Source organism: Leptodactylus fuscus, chromosome 11, assembly GCF_031893055.1.
Source record: "Leptodactylus fuscus isolate aLepFus1 chromosome 11, aLepFus1.hap2, whole genome shotgun sequence".
In the NCBI taxonomy this organism is placed as follows: domain Eukaryota; kingdom Metazoa; phylum Chordata; class Amphibia; order Anura; family Leptodactylidae; genus Leptodactylus; species Leptodactylus fuscus.
In genome coordinates, this window is record NC_134275.1 from 78,831,246 (window position 1) to 78,851,504 (window position 20,259).

Below are 20,259 nucleotides of genomic sequence, written 5' to 3' on the forward strand. Positions count from 1 at the left end.
TATAATGCTCCCATTACATGCCCACATTATAATGTTCATCTCCAATTACCGCATAGTATGAAGTCCCTCTCCTTGTGCCCCAGTTAAACTGGGGGAAACTGAAGGGGGACATTAAACTGGGGCATCTGGAGGGGGACATTAAACAGTGGAGGGAGTTAGATGGGGATATTAAACTGGGGGTTTCAGGATGGGAACATTAAACGGGGGGCAACTAGAGGGGGACATTAAACCGAGTTCAGTCTGAATACTACAGCCAACTAACGGACCATTTCCCACTGACGAGACTCGGACATGTGCAAGGGTCCTTACTGTACACCATGAGAAGAGACATCCACAGAAGCAGTCACTTGTTAACACTCGTGCCTAGACCCAAATTCAGACTACAGCTAAGATGACACATTGCTAAATGCAGGTAAAATATTGTGCAAAAATTAAAAAAAACGGAGAAATTGCTCATGCCTTTTTCTGTTTTTCTGCTGCATTTTGCATTTTTGCCTTGCTCTATAGAAATCTATGGGAAGAATGCAAATATTAGTATGCTGTGGTTTGCAGCGTTTCTTCAGGTTCTCTACGCTGAGGAATAATGGGCCATGTATCTGCTGGATTTACCTGCCCAAATGGGCCTTAACTAAAGCAAACTGACCTGCGGAGCTGCGCTCAGGCCACTTAATCCAACCAATACATGGAGCTTTTTACCGGCCCAGCCATACCATCAGTTACAAGGACTTTTCTAGGACAGTCCAGTAATCCAGAATTTCTGACACCAGATCCCATTGGCAGTGGAATGCCCAGACATGCGGGTCTGTATGGAGGCTAAGGGCTAGTTCACACGTGAACTGCCCGCGCGGGTTTTGACAGAGAGAGACGCGGCGAGCCGCGTCTCTCTCTTGTCAAAACCCGCCCGCCGCGACCATCGCTGTCGCGCCTTAACCCTCTGCTGTCGGCTCAAATGAATGAGCCGACATAGGAGGGAGCTGCCGGGGGCGGAAGCCGCGTGGCTGAACCTGCGCGGCTTCCGCCTGAAGAAAGGACATGTCCTTTCTTTTCTCCGCTAGCAGCAGCTCGCCGCTAGCGGAGAACAGAAGCCCGGCGGTCTCCATAGACCACCATTATAAGGGGAGGTTTTGGACGCGAAATCCGCTGTCAAAAACCTCCCCTTATACTCACGTGTGAACTAGCCCTAAGATTTCGGCACTCAGCTTCCATGTAGGTCAGCCTGAAGTGTGATTTTATGATGTTGCGTCCCTGGGCCGCAGCCCTTGAACATGTTTACACATCCTTATCTCTCACACTCAGCCTAACACTCCATGTTCTTCACACGAGTTACTTATTATTTGCCAGCACCTGGGCTGAAGATTGGCGTAAAAATACTTAAAGCAAGATTGTGTCTCTGGAATGATGCCAGAAAATGAGATAAACAAGCCGCACGTGACAGGACAGGACGACCACAGCGTCATAGAAATGATATAAGGACTAAGGCCCCATACACATTATTATGGCTAGCCTACGGACCCATTCATTTCTATGGCACCGTGCACACACACATCCGTAGATTTTACAGATCTATGTGGAGGACATAAGAATGAGCTGCAAAATATGAAGCCGTCCTATTCCTGTCCGATTTTGTGTCTCAGTCGGCCTATCCTAATGACAGAGTCCTTGAAAAACATAAGTGGCACGCGGTTCCATTTTCCACAATAGTAGGCAGCCACATTATACGGTGGATAGAATCTATAGCATTGCTCATCCTAATGCAACCCCATGACCTGACATATATGACACAGGTTCATATACAGTCCTATGAAAAAGTTTGGGCACCCCTATTAATCTTAATCATTTTTAGTTCTAAATATTTTGGTGTTTATAACAGCCATTTCAGTTTGATATATCTAATAACTGATGGACACAGTAATATTTCAGGATTGAAATGAGGTTTATTGTACTAACAGAAAATGTGCAATATGCATTAAACCAAAATTTGACCGGTGCAAAAGTATGGGCACCTCAACAGAAAAGTGACATTAATATTTAGTAGATCCTCCTTTTGCAAAGATAACAGCCTCTAGTCGCTTCCTGTAGCTTTTAATCAGTTCCTGGATCCTGGATAAAGGTATTTTGGACAAACAATTCAAGTTCAGTTAAGTTAGATGGTCGCCGAGCATGGACAGCCCGCTTCAAATCATCCCACAGATGTTCAATGATATTCAGGTCTGGGGACTGGGATGGCCATTCCAGAACATTGTAATTGTTCCTCTGCATGAATGCCTGAGGATTTGGAGCGGTGTTTTGGATCATTGTCTTGCTGAAATATCCATCCCCGGCGTAACTTCAACTTCGTCACTGATTCTTGAACATTATTCTCAAGAATCTGCTGATACTGAGTGGAATCCATGCGACTCTCAACTTTAACAAGATTCCTGATGCCAGCATTGGCCACACAGCCCCAAAGCATGATGGAACCTCCACCAAATTTTACAGTGGGTAGCATGTGTTTTTCTTGGAATGCTGTTTCTTTTTGGACGCCATGCATAACGCCTTTTTTTTTATAACCAAACAACTCAATTTTTGTTTCCAAAATGAAGCTGCCTTGTCCAAATGTGCTTTTTCATACCTCAGGCAACTCTATTTGTGGCGTACGTGCAGAAACGGCTTCTTTCTCATCACTCTCCCATACAGCTTCTATTTGTGCAAAGTGCGCTGTATTGCTGACCGATGCACTGTGACACCATCTGCAGCAAGATGATGCTGCAGCTCTTTGGAGGTGGTCTGTGGATTGTCCTTGACTGTTCTCACCATTCTTCTTCTCTGCCTTTCTGATATTTTTCTTGGCCTGCCACTTCTGGGCTTAACAAGAACTGTCCCTGTGGTCTTCCATTTCCTTACTATGTTCCTCACAGTGGAAACTGACAGGTTAAATCTCTGAGACAACTTTTTGTATCCTTCCCCTGAACAACTATGTTGAACAATCTTTGTTTTCAGATCATTTGAGAGCGGGCTGTCCATGCTCGGCGACCATCTAACTTAACTGAACTTGAATTGTTTTGTAAAGAGGAATGGTCCAAAATACCTTCATCCAGGATCCAGGAACTGATTAAAAGCTACAGGAAGCGACTAGAGGCTGTTATCTTTGCAAAAGGAGGATCTACTAAATATTAATGTCACTTTTCTGTTGAGGTGCCCATATTTTTGCACCGGTCAAATTTTGGTTTAATGCATATTGCGCATTTTCTGTTAGTACAATAAACCTCATTTCAATCCTGAAATATTACTGTGTCCATCAGTTATTAGATATATCAAACTGAAATGGCTGTTGCAAACACCAAAATATTTAGAACTAAAAATGATTAAGATTAATAGGGGTGCCCAAACTTTTTCATAGGACTGTATGACCCATCCTATGTTTAATCCCTCACTTGTTTCTTCACTATCCTATGGAGTCCTGCAAAAAATCTGAGGACTCATTCATACGGCCCGGGTTTCCATGGCAAGATTTTTTAATTCTTCGGTACGTTCGCTCCCCCAACGTTTTACACACCAGGCCGGCACAGGCTGCACATCCCAATGCTGCTATTAAAGATATAGATTTATTTCAGGGGTGGCTGACCACTATGGGTTAATGCTGGACAGAGGTGAAGGCCGAAGCCATCGTGTAGCCTCATGTATTCCTATGGGACATGGTTCATGCTACAGCCTAAATTCTCACGAGTCGCCTATAGACTGTGGTGACCTTCTTAAAGGGGCTAGTGTTCCTCACAGCCCAGCAATAGGCTTTTAGGCCGCCATAGTATCTTACGGTATATAATACCGCCGATGTCAGAGGACATGAAAGCTTCTCTTTATAGGGGTTGATTGGGTTACAAAATCAGTTTATGGAATCAATGGAGGGGGTGACAGTCATATTGGGAGACACCACCGCTCTGTACACTGTGTGGTGGCCTAATATTAGCTGTGGGGCTGCCAAGTGACGTCCCACCACCGATCTGATATTAATGATGATGATCTGATTAAAGGTGCTTTCACACGGAGTAACACTCCGCTCATTCTGACAACACGTGTCAGAGTGAGCGCAGTAAAACAGAATCCCATTGACTTCAATGGGTTCGGTCTTACGTGTGCTACCCATTGAAATCAATGGGAGGCTTTTTTACCTATTGCTTTCAATGTGATACACGCGTACCACATTGAAAGCAATAGATAAAAAAGCCTCCCATTGACTTCAATGTGTAGTGCGTGTAAGACCGAACCCATTGAAGTCAATGGGATTCTGTTTTACTGCGCTCACTCTGACATGTGTTTACGTGTCAGAATGAGTGGAGAGTTACTCCGTGTGAAAGCACCCTAACTTGTATATTTTCTAATGTTAGTGTGTGTGAGTGTACATATATATATATATATATATATATATATATATATATATATATGTATATATATATATATATATATATATATATATATATATATATAGCACACTGACAAAGCACACAGTTATGTGTATGGAGCCGAACCCTGACCCCACACAGGCTGTAATATGTAAACACTAGACATCAGCTACAATAGTTCACATACGTCATGCCAGCTATTTATCATACAGGACAACAGACATTTATACATAGGGATAAGCATATCTATATGTGACCGGGACACAATGTACACACAGCGCCGATCATATGTAACATGCACACAGTGCTGAGAAAACATTGCGAAGATTGAGCAACAGACAATGAGAAGTCAGTGAGGATTGTTTTTCTGATGACTTTTCATCGGTTTGATCATCTTCTTTGATAAGATATCAGGCCGCAGCAGTTTAACCAATTTCAAATGTTCAGGTTATCTCTGTTACATGTGTACATGGTGCAAGACATTTCGTCAGATATGTGCAAATCTCCCCCATGAGTGAGGGCAATGGGCAAAAAAGAGATGTGCAATATTCTAACGATACATCCGAAAATGAATAATAAATAGCAGCATATGTGGCGTGAAGAGGTGACACACTGTTATGGGGTCCTCAGGACTCATACACTTGTGGGGTCTGTGTATGTGACACACTGTTATGGGGTCCCTGTATGTGACACACTGTTATGGGGTCTCTGTATGTGACACACTGTTATGGGGTCTCCGTATGTGACACACTGTTATGGGGGTCCTCAGGACTGATACACTTGTGGGGTCCCTGTATGTGATACACTGTTATGTGGTCCTCAAGACTGATACACGTGTGGGGTCTTTGTATGTGACACACTGTTATGGGGTCCTCAAGACTGATACACTTGTGGGGTCCGTGTATGTGACACACTGTTATGGGGTCCCTGTATGTGACACACTGTTATGGGGTCCTCAGGGCTGATACACTTGTGGGGTCTCTGTATGTGATACACTGTTATGGGGTCCCTATATGTGACACACTGTTATGGGGTCCCTATATGTGACACACTGTTATGGGGGTCCTCAGGACTGATACACTTGTGGGGTCTCTGTATGTGACACACTGTTATGGGGTCCCTATATGTGACACACTGTTATGGGGTCCCTATATGTGACACACTGTTATGGGGTCCTCAGGACTGATACACTTGTGGGGTCTCTGTATGTGATACACTGTTATGGGGTCACTATATGTGACACACTGTTATGGGGTCCCTATATGTGACACACTGTTATGGGGTCCTCAGGGCTGATACACTTGTGGGGTCTCTGTATGTGATACACTGTTATGGGGTCCCTATATGTGACACACTGTTATGGGGTCCCTATATGTGACACACTGTTATGGGGGTCCTCAGGACTGATACACTTGTGGGGTCTCTGTATGTGACATACTGTTATGGGGTCCCTGTATGTGATACACTGTTATGGGGTCCTCAGGTCTGATACACTTGTGGGGTCCCTGTATGTGACACACTGTTATGGGGTCCTCAGGTCTGATACACTTGTGGGGTCTCTGTATGTGACACACTGTTATGGGGTCTCTGTATGTGACACCCTCACTAAACTCTCTCCTCTACAATCTATTCTGAATGCAGCGGCCAGGCTCATCTATCAGGCTAGACACTACAGCGATGCCTCGGGTCTGTGCCAGTCACTACATTGGCTGCCTATTCATTATAGAATAAAATATAAAGTTATTACTCTCATCCACAAGGCTCTCCATAATGCCGCACCTCCCTACATTTCCTCCCTCATCTCTGTCTACCGCCCAACCCGTGCTCTCCGCTCACTCAATGACCTAACACTTCCATCCTCTATTATCAGAACCTCCCCCGCTCATATACAAGACTTCTCCCGAGCTGCACCACTTTTCTGGAATGCTCTACCCCGGACAATCAGATTCACTCCCAACTTCTACAGTTTCAAACGCAAACTAAAGACACATCTTTTCAGACAGGCCGATCACAATTCCTAATGCACAAAATTGTCTGAACACTGTATAAGCAATGCCGCCCCTGCTACCTCTTGTGTCACCCCCTCTACCTCATAGATTGTAAGCTCTTTTGAGCAGGGCCCTCAGTCCCATTGTGTGAAATGACGTTCTTTGTTATGTATGTCTGTCTGTATCTGAACCCTATAAATTGTACAGCGCTGCGGAATATGTTGGCGCTATATAAATAAAATGTATTATTATTATTATTATTATGGGGTCCCTGTATGTGACACACTGTGATGTGATATGTGATGTGATATGTGATGTGTATGTGATGTGTATGTGATGTGTATGTGATACACTTGTGGGGTCTCTGTATGTGACACACTGTGATGTGTATGTGATGTGTATGTGATGTGTATGTGATACAGTTATGGGGTCCCTGTATGTGACACACTGTGATGTGTATGTGATGTGATATGTGATGTGTATGTGATGTGTATGTGATACACTTGTGGGGTCTCTGTATGTGACACACTGTGATGTGTATGTGATGTGTATGTGATGTGTATGTGATACAGTTATGGGGTCCCTGTATGTGACACACTGTGATGTGTATGTGATGTGATATGTGATGTGTATGTGATGTGTATGTGATGTGTATGTGATGTGTATGTGATACAGTTATGGGGTCTCTGTATGTGACACACTGTGATGTGTATGTGATGTGTATGTGATGTGTATGTGATGTGTATGTGATACAGTTATGGGGTTTCTGTATGTGACACACTGTTATGGGGTTTCTGTATGTGATACAGTTATGGGGTCTCTGTATGTGATACACTGTTATGGGGTCCTCAGGGCTGATACACTTGTGGGGTCTCTGTATGTGACACACTGTGATGTGATATGTGATGTGTATGTGATGTGTATGTGATACACTGTTATGGGGTCTCTGTATGTGATACACTTGTGGGGTCTCTGTATGTGATACAGTTATGGGGTCCCTGTATGTGACACACTGTTATGGGGTCCCTGTATGTGACACACTGTTATGGGGTCCCTGTATGTGATACACTTGTGGGGTCTCTGTATGTGATACAGTTATGGGGTCCCTGTATGTGACACACTGTGATGTGTATGTGATGTGTATGTGATGTGTATGTGATACACTTGTGGGGTCTCTGTATGTGATACAGTTATGGGGTCCCTGTATGTGACACACTGTTATGGGGTCCCTGTATGTGACACACTGTTATGGGGTCCCTGTATGTGATACACTTGTGGGGTCTCTGTATGTGATACAGTTATGGGGTCCCTGTATGTGACACACTGTGATGTGTATGTGATGTGTATGTGATGTGTATGTGATACACTTGTGGGGTCTCTGTATGTGATACACTGTTATGGGGTCCCTGTATGTGATACACTGTTATGGGGTCCCTGTATGTGACACACTGTTATGGGGTCTCTGTATGTGATACACTGTTATGGGGTCCCTGTATGTGATACTGTTATGGGGTCTCTGTATGTGATACACTGTTATGGGGTCTCTGTATGTGATACACTGTTATGTGTATGTGATGTGTATGTGATACAGTTATGGGGTCTCTGTATGTGATACTGTTATGGGGTCTCTGTATGTGATACACTGTTATGGGGTCTCTGTATGTGATACACTTGTGGGGTCCCTGTATGTGATACACTGTTATGGGGTCTCTGTATGTGACACACTGTTATGGGGTCTCTGTATGTGACACACTGTTATGTGTATGTGATGTGTATGTGATACAGTTATGGGGTCTCTGTATGTGATACTGTTATGGGGTCCCTGTATGTGACACACTGTTATGGGGTCTCTGTATGTGATACAGTTATGGGGTCTCTGTATGTGATACAGTTATGGGGTCTCTGTATGTGACACACTGTTATGGGGTCTCTGTGACTAGCAGCCATGGTGGAGGTGACATCTCTGGCTGTAGTCATGTTATTCTATGGTGTCTCTCTCATTGTAATCTCTATGGCCGCCCTCATTTTTAGACTACAGGGAGCGGTTGCTAGGGACCGGTTGCTAAGGAAGCCCTGCAGGCGGAGAAGGCCGGTGGGCGGAAGTGACGCAATAGCAAAGGGGGCGTGGCCTGCACTGAGCATCTGCTGACTGCAGTCAGTGTAAACAAGGGAGGGAGAGAGAGAGACACTGAGCATAGCCTGCAGCCTGGGGGGGGCACAGAGACTGCACATGGAAAGTGAGACTGCAGGGACAAAGAGTAGAGCAAGGGGCTGAGAGACTGCTCCAAGTATCTGCTGTAGAGAGAGACCTCCTATACTGAGACCACAAGGTGTAGAGAGATTGTCACATAGTAAGAGACTGCAGTGAGGACAGTCTACTGGGATACAATAGAACAAGGAGCTACGAGAGTGCTCAGAGCGCTCTGCTATAGAGAGAGACCTCCTATAGTGAGACACAAGGTGATAACAGACCCTGACATAGTGTGAGACTGTATATAGAACAGCGTACAGAGAGCGCTCCTAGTAGAGACATCCTATACCGGCACCATCATATAGTATGAGACTGTAAAGGCGGCAGTCTATCCAGGACAAGGGCTAAGAGAGCGCTCATAGTAGAGACACCCACAAGGTGACTGATAATAGACTGCTACAAAGTGCTGACCAAGACCAGCGAGGGGTCCATGTGGCAGCGATAAGAAGCCATGTCGTCCTAGGTGTCCAGGAGCGGGCACCAGAATGAGACAGCCGGAGAGAGTAAAATAGACCAAGAGACTGCACGCGTCCCAAGAGGAGAATGAGACCGCAGAGAGTAAGATGAGAGCGTTGTGTCCTGTCCGCTTTTCATTGTCTGTTCAGTTTTCCCCCTTTTCTTGCACTTTTTGCATTCTCTTCTTATGTGTGGCCGGTGGGGACTGGGTCGTAAATCCAGAATATTGGGCTATCAATTGGTTTCTGACAAGCAGTCGGACCTGTTATAGGAGGCCGGACACGTAACATTAACTATTTGTTGTCCTCGCGCTGTAAACATAGAAGTCACAATACTGGAAAGCAGACGGATTACGTGTTGTCCATTTAAAGGGCTAGAACACTTTTGTAAAGAGCTCATTTGGCGTAGTTTTATTTTAACGTCAGGTAAGGGTTAATAGGATACATGAAGAGAGCAAAAACTGTGTAACATGCTATCCCAGGGTGGGGGTCAACATTTAGGAAATCGGTATAAATTACTTATCCCACCCTGTAATGGATTAAAGAAAGCATGACACGGGGTTAGGGGTCATACTACGCTAGCGTGACATGGCACATGTGGGTTCCTAAAATGTTGTGTAAAGGGTAAAGCCTGCTCCAGTGATCTGGGATAAAAGGAATGGGTTAACACGGAGACCAGCGGAAGGCTTACTAGAAGCAGATGAGGGGTTAATGCGCTGATGGGTCACACATGAGGTCAGAGCGTTAGTTTAGGGTCATACAGCACATAAGATCGCACTATTACATCACACCCAGTGATCGTGAACAAGGTTGGATTTCTGCCTGACCGCGATCATTTGTGGTTGTCAGTGTGACATTTGTTATCATCTATAACACAGCCATAAATCACCTGCGGCCAGGGAACCAAATATTACCCTGTCGCCCCGCAACTCCATCTCTAATGTAAGGGCACTGAGACTTTTAGATTCAAGTAGCCCCTGCACACAGTATTATGCGCCCCAAGTAGCCCTTGCACACAGTATTATACACCCCTAAGTGGCCCCTGCACACAGTGTTATATGCCCCAAGTAGCCCTTGCACACAGTATTATATGGCCCAAGTAGCCCTTGCACACAGTATTATACACCCCTAAGTGGCCCTTGCACACAGTATTATATGCCCCAAGTAGCCCTTGCACACAGTATTATATGGCCCAAGTAGCCCTTGCACACGGTATTATATGCCCCTAAGTGGCCTCAGCACACAGTATTATGTCCCATAGTGGCCCCTGCACACAGTATTATGTCCCATAGTGGCCCCTGCACACAGTATTATGTCCCATAGTGGCCCCTGCACACAGTATTATATCCCATAGTGGCCCCTGCACACAGTATTATGTCCCATAGTAGCCCCTGCACACAGTATTATGCCCCATAGTGGCCCCTGCACACAGTATTATGTCCCATAGTGACCCCTGCACACAGTATTATCCCCCATAGTGGCCCCTGCACACAGTATTATATCCCATAGTGGCCCCTGCACACAGTATTATGTCCCATAGTAGCCCCTGCACACAGTATTATCCCCCATAGTGGCCCCTGCACACAGTATTATGTCCCATAGTGACCCCTGCACACAGTATTATCCCCCATAGTGGCCCCTGCACACAGTATTATGTCCCATAGTGGCCCCTGCACACAGTATTATCCCCCATAGTGGCCCCTGCACACAGTATTATGTCCCATAGTGGCCCCTGCACACAGTATTATTAGCCCCTGCACACAGTATTATATCCCATTGTGGACACCCATGAACAATTATTATACTCTGGGGTCTTTTCAGACCCCAGAGTATAATCGGAGACCCAGGGCGGAAACTAAAAACCCCCAAAAAACCTATTACTTACCTGTCTGTGGCTCTGGAGCACTTCCCGCAGATCATGTCGGCCATCTTCAGTGTAGTACGGTGAGACTCCGGACATCACGTGAGTAGGGGGCTCGTGTCACGATGCGTAAGGACGCAAGCCCACGTGATATCCGTCATATCATCCAAGTAGACCTGAAGCCTTCCGGAGCCAGGAGAGGTAAGTAACGGCGTTTATTATGTTCCGCATTCTGAGTCAGAAATTTCTTCGTTTATATAGTACAAATTATACGGTATAAACTAAGAGATGATACCGGGACGCTGACAGGCATTTTTTAATTGTGCCAGAACTAATATCCGGCCTCGTTAAACCACTGGCAGTGCGTGCACGGTCATGTATCGCATGTGAAGGGTTAACACATTGATGGTAAATGGCAGTACATAATGGGTTAAGCAGGTACATATGGCGTTGTCTGTTACCTATGAAAGGAGGTGGGTGAGGGGCAGCATATTCACATGCGGGCAGAACAAGGTAAATAATAGGTTAATATTGCACATAGGTGATTAGTTGGGTGTTTACAATTGCAGTTAATGGGTTAATGGAGCACGAGTGTTTGGTAAGTCAGGGGTTAACCATGGCACGGGTATTGTGGGTTCCTTTCAAGGCTTACAAGGGGTTAACAGGACATGTGGTCTTCTCCAGTCACTTGACAACCTGATAAATTTAGCTGTAGCCGGAGGCTGTGGGCATTGAATAGGAGCGATAGTTTGGGAGGCAGAGCGCCCCCTATCTGCAGATCCTGTGCCTGTAGAGAGATAATGACACGACAGTGGTGACAGGGAAGTAACAATGGCTGACATCACTAGGAGATGCCAAGGTGCCCGGTCACCAGCCATGTGTGCCAGTGACTAATAGTGGCGCTGATATATACGGGCACTGCTGTCTCACCTGCATTTCCTTACTCGGGTCTCGTCCTCTCACCATCTCTCTGCTTGTTTATAGGTAACTTTAAGCATGGCAGAAATGTGCCGCTTGGCAGTGCCAACAATCTTCTTCTTTGTGCCCCTGCTGCTATGGTTAGCAGGCCCCACACACGGATACAAGCCGGTTATCTTGGTCCATGGCCTTTTTGACAGTTCTGCCAACTTCAAGTACCTGGTGGAGTTCATCAACAAGGTAAGAGGAGGTAGGGGTGCGGAAAATGCTGCGGGATCGGAAAGGGGGGCGGAGGTTATAATGGAAGTGAAGTGGAAAAAGGATGGCTGAGGGGCCTGTGAGAGGGGAGGCTGGTATGGCTGGCGTGCCTGTGAGAGGGGAGGCTGGTATGGCTGGCGTACTTGTGAGAGGGGAGGCTGGTATGGCTGGCGTGGCTGTGAGAGGGGAGGCTGGTATGGCTGGCGTACTTGTGAGAGGGGAGGCTGGCGTGGCTGTGAGAGGGGAGGCTGGTATGGCTGGCGTGGCTGTGAGAGGGGAGGCTGGTATGGCTGGCGTGCCTGTGAGAGGGGAGGCTGGTATGGCTGGCGTACTTGTGAGAGGGGAGGCTGGTATGGCTGGCGTGGCTGTGAGAGGGGAGGCTGGTATGGCTGGCGTGCCTGTGAGAGGGGAGGCTGGTATGGCTGGCGTGCCTGTGAGAGGGGAGGCTGGTATGGCTGGCGTGCCTGTGAGAGGGGAGGCTGGTACGGCTGGCGTACTTGTGAGAGGGGAGTCTGGTATGGCTGGCGTGGCTGTGAGAGGGGAGGCTGGTATGGCTGGCGTGCCTGTGAGAGGGGAGGCTGGTATGGCTGGCGTGCCTGTGAGAGGGGAGGCTGGTATGGCTGGCGTGCCTGTGAGAGGGGAGGCTGGTATGGCTGGCGTGCCTGTGAGAGGGGAGGCTGGTATGGCTGGCGTGCCTGTGAGAGGGGAGGCTGGTATGGCTGGCGTGGCTGTGAGAGGGGAGGCTGGTATGGCTGGCGTGGCTGTGAGAGGGGAGGCTGGTATGGCTGGCGTGGCTGTGAGTGTGAGGGGAGGCTGGTATGGCTGGCGTGGCTGTGAGTGTGAGGGGAGGCTGGTATGGCTGGCGTGGCTGTGAGTGTGAGGGGAGGCTGGTATGGCTGGCGTGGCTGTGAGTGTGAGGGGAGGCTGGTATGGCTGGCGTGGCTGTGAGTGTGAGGGGAGGCTGGTATGGCTGGCGTGGCTGTGAGTGTGAGGGGAGGCTGGTATGGCTGGCGTGGCTGTGAGTGTGAGGGGAGGCTGGTATGGCTGGCGTGGCTGTGAGTGTGAGGGGAGGCTGGTATGGCTGGCGTGGCTGTGAGTGTGAGGGGAGGCTGGTATGGCTGGTGTTCGGGATCTCTCTGGCATATACGAAGCTGAGGTCTGTGGCACATGTGAGGGTCTTGGGGCTCTCTGATATTTGAGGACGCTGATGACAAAGGAAGCTGCAGAATTTTATGTAACGCTCGGTGAAGTAAGATCTTCCATCCTGACTTCCCTTTTCTTCTGACCGCAGTCTCACCCGGGCACCAATATTTCCGTGCTGGACCTGTTTGACCACAGGGCGAGTCTGCAGCCTCTCTGGAAACAAGTGATGGGATTTCGGGATGCGATCTACCCCATAATGCAGAACGCTGGAAAAGATGGCGTGCACCTGCTGTGTTACTCACAAGGTGAGGACTACTCCACCCAACATCCATCTTATTCAATACTTTTCCATTCTAAGGTCCCTGTATGGGACTTTCCCTCCTCCATTCTCTGCCACCTAGTAAGGGGCGCCTGCACAGTCTAGGGGGGCTTAGACTGCGACTCCCACCTATGTCCTATGTAAGGAAGCAGCAGCTACTATCCATGGACACACATGGGTGGGTGGATAGACCCTGTAAACAAGTACCCGCCATCCCTCTGCTCCCGGGGGCCGGTCAGCAGACCCCTACCGCCTCCTTTGATGGGCACCTCTCTCGTTCCCCCCCCCCTGACTCTTGTACACAGGAGCAATTTCATGTATTGTTTCCATCACATGTCTGCTTGGAGACATCCAGTTCTTCAGGGTAATCTCATTCCTGAGCGCTCAGTCATCTGACAGGACACGTGGAGACGCCTCGAACCACAACAAGATGGCTCCACCTCTCCATCATGTATACAGCTTAGATCTGTCATGTCAGGAGAGTTGACGTCCTCTTAAAGGGAAACTCCATCCTTTCCTGGATAAGCGGTGCCACGCGTCACCTTTCAGCCGCTTATCCCTTCTCCCATTCTTTGTCTTTCACACACAGGAGGACTGATCTGTCGGGGTCTTCTGGAGACAATACCAGACCACAACGTGGACACCTTCATCTCGTTGTCTTCTCCTCAGATGGGACAATATGGAGGTGAGAAACTTCAATCGTGACGCTACTGCCGTCTCCCCACTCTGATCCCGTAATACTGCGATATCCGGATATGTTTAACCTACACTTGATACTAGATCTATAAATAAGTGCCCCCCTGTCTTCCTCATATACAAATATACATCCAAACTAAAGTGCGTCAGAACAAGATGTCGCCCTCGGCGCTTCCGCTTTTCTGTTCCTTGTTGGGTTTTCAGGGTCACTCACCGTCTTTAGTCTGATTTACTTTTTGGCCTCACCTTCCATTCTGCCCCTTTTCTTTTTTAGTTTCATTTACTTGGGAAGGTCTTAATGTAAAACCTGACATGAATGTAAGGACTTCAGTAGGGATCTACATATGGCGCAGCGTGCCGATCCCTGCCAAATAGTGGTATCCCCCCCCCTTTTTTTGTAATAAAACATGGTAGAAATCACAGTTGTGCTCACTATAGGGGCAATATTGGGAACATTCTCTAGAACCCACAGCTTAAAGGGGTTTTCAAGGCTAAGAATCCTATCAGATACGACAACTGACTACCATTGGTTTGCTGTTTTTAGAGAATGGAGCAGGATGCAGACAGCGCCGTTTTCTGTGTAGTGGTGGAACTGGGTCACTGCAACTTAGTGTCAAAGTGAATGGGAGCTGAATTGTAGTACCTGCTCTGGCCACTGCACGTAGAACAGCGCTATCGGCTTCCTGCTCCATTCTCTGTCTATCAGCAGCTGATCAATGGGGGTGCCAGTTTCAGAACCCCACAGATCAGATATTAAACTATTTTTTTAGCCTGGAATCCCCCTTTAAATGGTTATTTTCATCATAGAAATGTACGTTATATTGCTAGTTGATGGATGAGGGTCCATCCTGTTGACCCCCATTGCAGTTAGTGAGGCCGCTGCATCCAGGTGAGAAGTGAACCAATGGCCGCATGTGTGCACGGCGCTCTCCATTGAAGTCAGGGACATTTATGGTGTATCCTTAGAATGGTTTGTAAAAATACAAGGCGCCTTTGTCTCGCCGCTCCCGTTCCGTTGCTGATGTCTGGACAGGGGAACCTGTAACTTGTGCAGCTATTCACTGGCTATAACAGGTCACAGCTATACGAGGATATACCATCACTTTATAACGCATGGAAGTCCGACCAAAAACTGACATAGCCTAGTATTAGTCCATTACTTAATATAATGGGAATATCCCACTAGATAAAGGGTTTCTATAAGATAAAGAAAGTCTGCATTTCTTTCCAGGAACAGCGCCACTCTTCTGTATGGGCCGTATCAGGTATTGCAGTTGTCTGAGGTGCAGTACCAGATGTAGCCTGTGCACAAGGGTGGCGCTGTTTTTACTGATTTCCTACAACAACCCAGACGCTGTTTGTTACAGAGGAGTCTCTAATGGATCGGCACTCCTAATAACCATCTTATTCTGGGAACTTGGAGGAGGCCGCACCTTCTCAGACATGAATATGATTGTTCCGGAATCTACAGAGCACATGCATTATTAATCTAATATCCTACATATAATCCGTGCACCGCCGCGGCCTCAGGTTACAGCGGAGATGTCGCTTAAAGGGGAAGTCCATGATATTCTGCTAGAGACAGATGTCTGGCTGTATTTCCCCTTTAAATCCATCCATTTGTTATTGATGTTCGCAGTCAGCACCTTGTACATGATATTCTATGTTTTTGGTTCCAGACACGGATTATCTGCGGTATCTGTTCCCCACATACGTGAAAGCCAACCTGTACAGATTCTGCTACACGCAGTTTGGTCAAAGCATCTCCATCTGCAATTTCTGGAATGGTGAGATATTTTAGCCTGAGGTGGGGGGACATGGAGGGGTATAGGGGTATGGCGACGTACATCCCAACCTTCCTGCGTATCGGTGTCAGGTATCCACGAGGTGGCGCCAAGTCATTTGGTAATCAAATCACTGTCTTCCTCCTCCCAGATCCTCATCACCACGACATGTACGTCAACAGCAGCGATTTCTTGGCGCCTATTAACTCCGAGCGGCCAGAACCGAACACAACAGGTAATGGGCTTGTATGATTGTAGGGGCGACTCTTCACCACCCCACAGGGCTCTGGAGCGCCCCCTATTTTATGTGATATGTTCCTTTACGCAACAATTCCTATTGATGTTCCTCCACAGAATGGAAGAAGAACTTCCTGCGCCTACGCAAATTAGTCCTGATCGGCGGTCCCAGCGATGGCGTCATCACCCCCTGGGAGTCCAGGTACAGAGATGGTGGTCCGCAGTGCCGGTGGGTCTATCACTGCGCCTGGAGCGTCATCTCATGATGTCACTTTTTTGTCTCTGCAGCCACTTTGGGTTCTACGATGAGAACGAGACGGTTCACGAAATGACAGAGCAGCAGGTTTGTACCTCCCCCTGCGACAACGGAGGCTTCACGGAGATTGGGGCATTATGTGATCCTGTCTGACCGGATTAGAAAACATGGCTTCTTCCTCTCTAACAGCGCCACACCTGTCCATGGGTTGTGTCTGGTATTGCAGCTCTGCTTTATTGACTATGAATGGGACTGAGCTGCAATACCACACACAACCTGTGAACACCGGTGGTGCTGTTTTGTTGTTTTTTTATTTTTTGTTTGTTTTTTTTGGCGTAAAAAGCCAACCATGTTTCTCCAACCCCGTGCAGCTCCTTTAGGCTGACGGGTGAGATAAGCAGCCGCCAGACACCTGAGACCCCGATTAACTCTGGGGAATTGTAGGATTAGATATGTTATAGGTCAACCTGTCATATCTCAGATTCCCATCAAGGCAGGGCAATGCTGCAAAGAATCTATAGGGGATTTCTGGGACTTCCTTATTGATGACCAGTCCTTAGGATAGGATCAATCTATGATCAGTGCGAGTCCAACACCTGGTATGTCCGAGGTGCTGCAGCCTCTTCCCTGTACCGATGATGTCATGTTCATTAGTCACATGGTACCGCAGCGGCAGTCACATGGTACAGCAGCGGCACTGTCCCATTCAAGTGAATGGGGTTGAGCTGCAATACCAAGCACCTCCCCTCTGCTATATTTGGCGCTGCGCTTGTTACTCAGTGAAGTATTGGGTATTTGCTGTGGCTTCTTCAGCTAGCCGATCTGTGGGATCCCGGGTGTTGGACCACCAATGATCACATATCAATGACCTTTCCTGAGGACAGATCAATAAGTAAGTCCCAGAAAACGGAGACGTCTGTGATGTTCTGTAAGCAGCCTTGCACCTGTGTGAGCAGCACATTTGGACAGGAATCGTCTCTCCGTGCCCTATATAACCCCTTCTTCCTCTTAGGTGTACCTGGATGACACCTTTGGTCTCCGTACTTTGGACAAGCGAGGAGGCATCACTGCGTACTCCGTCCCGGACGTCATTCACACCATGTGGCACTCCAACGAGACCGTCTTCAAGGAATGCATCGAGAAGTGGCTCACTTAACCTTACTAGACGTCTTCCGTTTCCCTTCTCCCCCCCAATGCAGATCGGCCTGGACTCATGACACCTCAGTGTTCATCTTCCCCTGCCAGTCGTGGTAATGGTCCGCTGCAGCCCCCTCCTCAGCACTCCACCCCAGGCCTCCTGTGGACTATGGGCAGTCTGCCTGCCAGCCATGATGGCCTCCATTGTGTACCTGTGGAAGGAATACATTAGGGCACCTCTTTACCCTCCTCCCTCCTTTCCCTCTAGACCCGACATTTTGGAAGGTAGACTGTTTTCTGTTTGTACCTTTTCTAATAATGGAGAATTAGTTTGCACAATGGGGAGGGGGGAGGTCGGAGCTTCATGACGTACAAACAAGGATCCTCTACCTCTGCGCCTCCAATCCACTGCTGTCACATTATGGGCTAACAGGGTGCGTTATAGGGGAGTGTCTGCTTGCCCCATGGACTTTTGGGTGCTGAGGACATGGGATGATCATGGTACTTGATACTTGGCCTCACATACTGTAGAGGGAGACAATTTCTCCTGGATTCCCACCCATCTAATATATATGGGTCTTTTTTGGTTATTGCTCCAGTGCATCTAAAGGGGAGGTTAAGTATCCATGACCTATCCTTGGGGTAGGTTGTCCGTATCTGATCGGTGGGGATATAATACCCCGGACCCCACAGATCAGCTGCTCAGTTCATAGATATTTTTGATTATTTTGTTTTCAATTTTCCAGGTAAAATACTAAATCCTGCAATTTTCACTCTGGCCACTAAGCCTATTAATAGACGAACACTCAGCAATTCTGTAGGTGTGTTTTTTGCAGCAGTCACCTAATTTACAGTATTATAACATAACACCTCTATAGATAACACCAGTACATCAATACTGACACCCCATATCTCCTCCCTCTTCCTGTATAGAGCCGGTCTAGAACACTGCCATAGACATCAATGATCTGGCTACAGGCTGCCTATGACTATGGCTTTGCTGTAAAGCATATCGCTAAATGCTGCGAAGAGAGCAGAGGAGAAGCCCAGGCAAGATGGCCGCCCCCATAATGTATAGAAAGTAGAATAAAAAGAAAATCTACGTCCAGAAAAATAATAATTTAAAAAAAAACGATGACACGTTCCCTTTAAGTAGAGGTACAATCTTGAATGTAATGGAAAAGCACAGAACTGAGCAGACTACACCGTGTAGTCTGTTACCATAAAGACACATAGGTCTGCATTGGAGCTGTATACACAAAATGGTAGTTGTTTTTTTATTTTATTTTTTCCTCTACTATAAACTAAGCTGCTTTGATTTTTAACTCTGGATGTGCTGGAGCAATAGAGGTGGAGAGATGGGAGCCCGGGCGGTCCCCGCAGCCTTGTCTACCTCCGCAGTGTCTGAGAAGTTGAACGGGAGCAAAAAAAATATCCCTGTGTTTGCTGCAACAAATCTAATACTAAGCCCTCATCAATGCAACGCCCCCTCCGGCCGATGGACGCCGGGGCTGGAATGTCGTTTTTATACCTTTGTAAGAAGTTTGTCAGGTTCGTGTTTCCGCAAGACTGGACGGGGCAGCTCAGGACGCAGGTTATTTATGTATTTATATTCCTGGACGAGGCACCGCCACTGCACCCAAGGCACAAGAGCTGACACTCCTGGACACGAGGGGCTGTTAGCCGGGTTACGTCAGGGAGTTTACTGCCCAATTAGACTTGTGATAATTGTGTTTTTTTTCTGCTTTTTTTAATGGCTGTTTGTTGTGTTCAATAAAACATTTCTGCAATTAACTTGTCGCTGAGCGTTTCTATACACCGGATTGCGCCGGGACTGTCACCTCTCGCCATGACGGGATACGGGTACGTCAGGATTTATTGGAATGTAATAACCCGAAGGCAAATGATTGCACCAGCGCCACTCGTGTCCACAGGCTGGGTCTGGTATTGCAGTTGATTGGGGATGGGCTGTAATTCCGGACACAGCCTGTATACAAATGTAGCGCTGTTTGAGATTGAAAAAAAAGTCGCTCCTTCTTTGTTATGCAACTTTTAGGACTCCGGCTGTTGTAAAACTACAACTCCCAGCATGCATGCTCGCTCTGCTGTTCTTAGACGCCCATGGCAGTGAATGGAGCATGATGGGAGTTGTAGTCGGAGTGCTGAAGGTCGCTGACCCCTGTCCTATACAAGTATTCTGTCTGCAATAGAAAAGGTGCAGAATTACAAATGTAACCACCTCACCACTATGGCTGGGTTCACACGCTGCGGTTTTTCAGTGCCTTGTCCACTTTTATTATTACAACAAAACAACATCCATAACCGCAGCCGTGCACTTCTAGCATTTGGTTTGGAGCCAAGGCCTGGACAAGGCTCTCCCAACAGATATTCCACTCAATAGTGTGACAATCAGAGAAAAACACACAACGATCCATGTTTTTGTTGATATTTTTGTGTTGTACTGTCTCTTTAAAAGGAGGCGTGGTCTAGTTTTTCTCACCTGCACAGGTAGGTGGGACCCACCGAAAGATAAATATGTGTAAACAGGTTAAACCAACATTCCATGGGAGGAGGGAT

General features: G+C 47.3%; 1 protein-coding gene across 1 annotated transcript; it reads left to right on the top strand.

The window, feature by feature from the left end:
• The first annotated feature begins 8,517 nt into the window (after positions 1–8,517).
• On the top strand, positions 8,518–19,476 carry PPT2 (palmitoyl-protein thioesterase 2). Its single transcript, XM_075259328.1, has 9 exons — positions 8,518–9,176; positions 11,919–12,092; positions 13,402–13,558; positions 14,162–14,257; positions 15,948–16,055; positions 16,204–16,287; positions 16,407–16,491; positions 16,578–16,632; positions 17,558–19,476. The coding sequence occupies exons 1-9, from the start codon at positions 9,162–9,164 to the stop codon at positions 17,699–17,701; spliced, it is 918 nt and encodes a 305-aa protein (XP_075115429.1). The 5' UTR covers positions 8,518–9,161; the 3' UTR covers positions 17,702–19,476.
• The last annotated feature ends 783 nt before the right edge of the window (positions 19,477–20,259 follow it).

Coding starts and splice junctions, on each gene's coding strand:
- PPT2 (XM_075259328.1), top strand. Junction 16,056..16,203: donor CATCTGCAATTTCTGGAATG/GTGAGATATTTT, acceptor TCCTCCTCCCAG/ATCCTCATCACCACGACATG. Junction 16,492..16,577: donor ATCACCCCCTGGGAGTCCAG/GTACAGAGATGG, acceptor TTGTCTCTGCAG/CCACTTTGGGTTCTACGATG.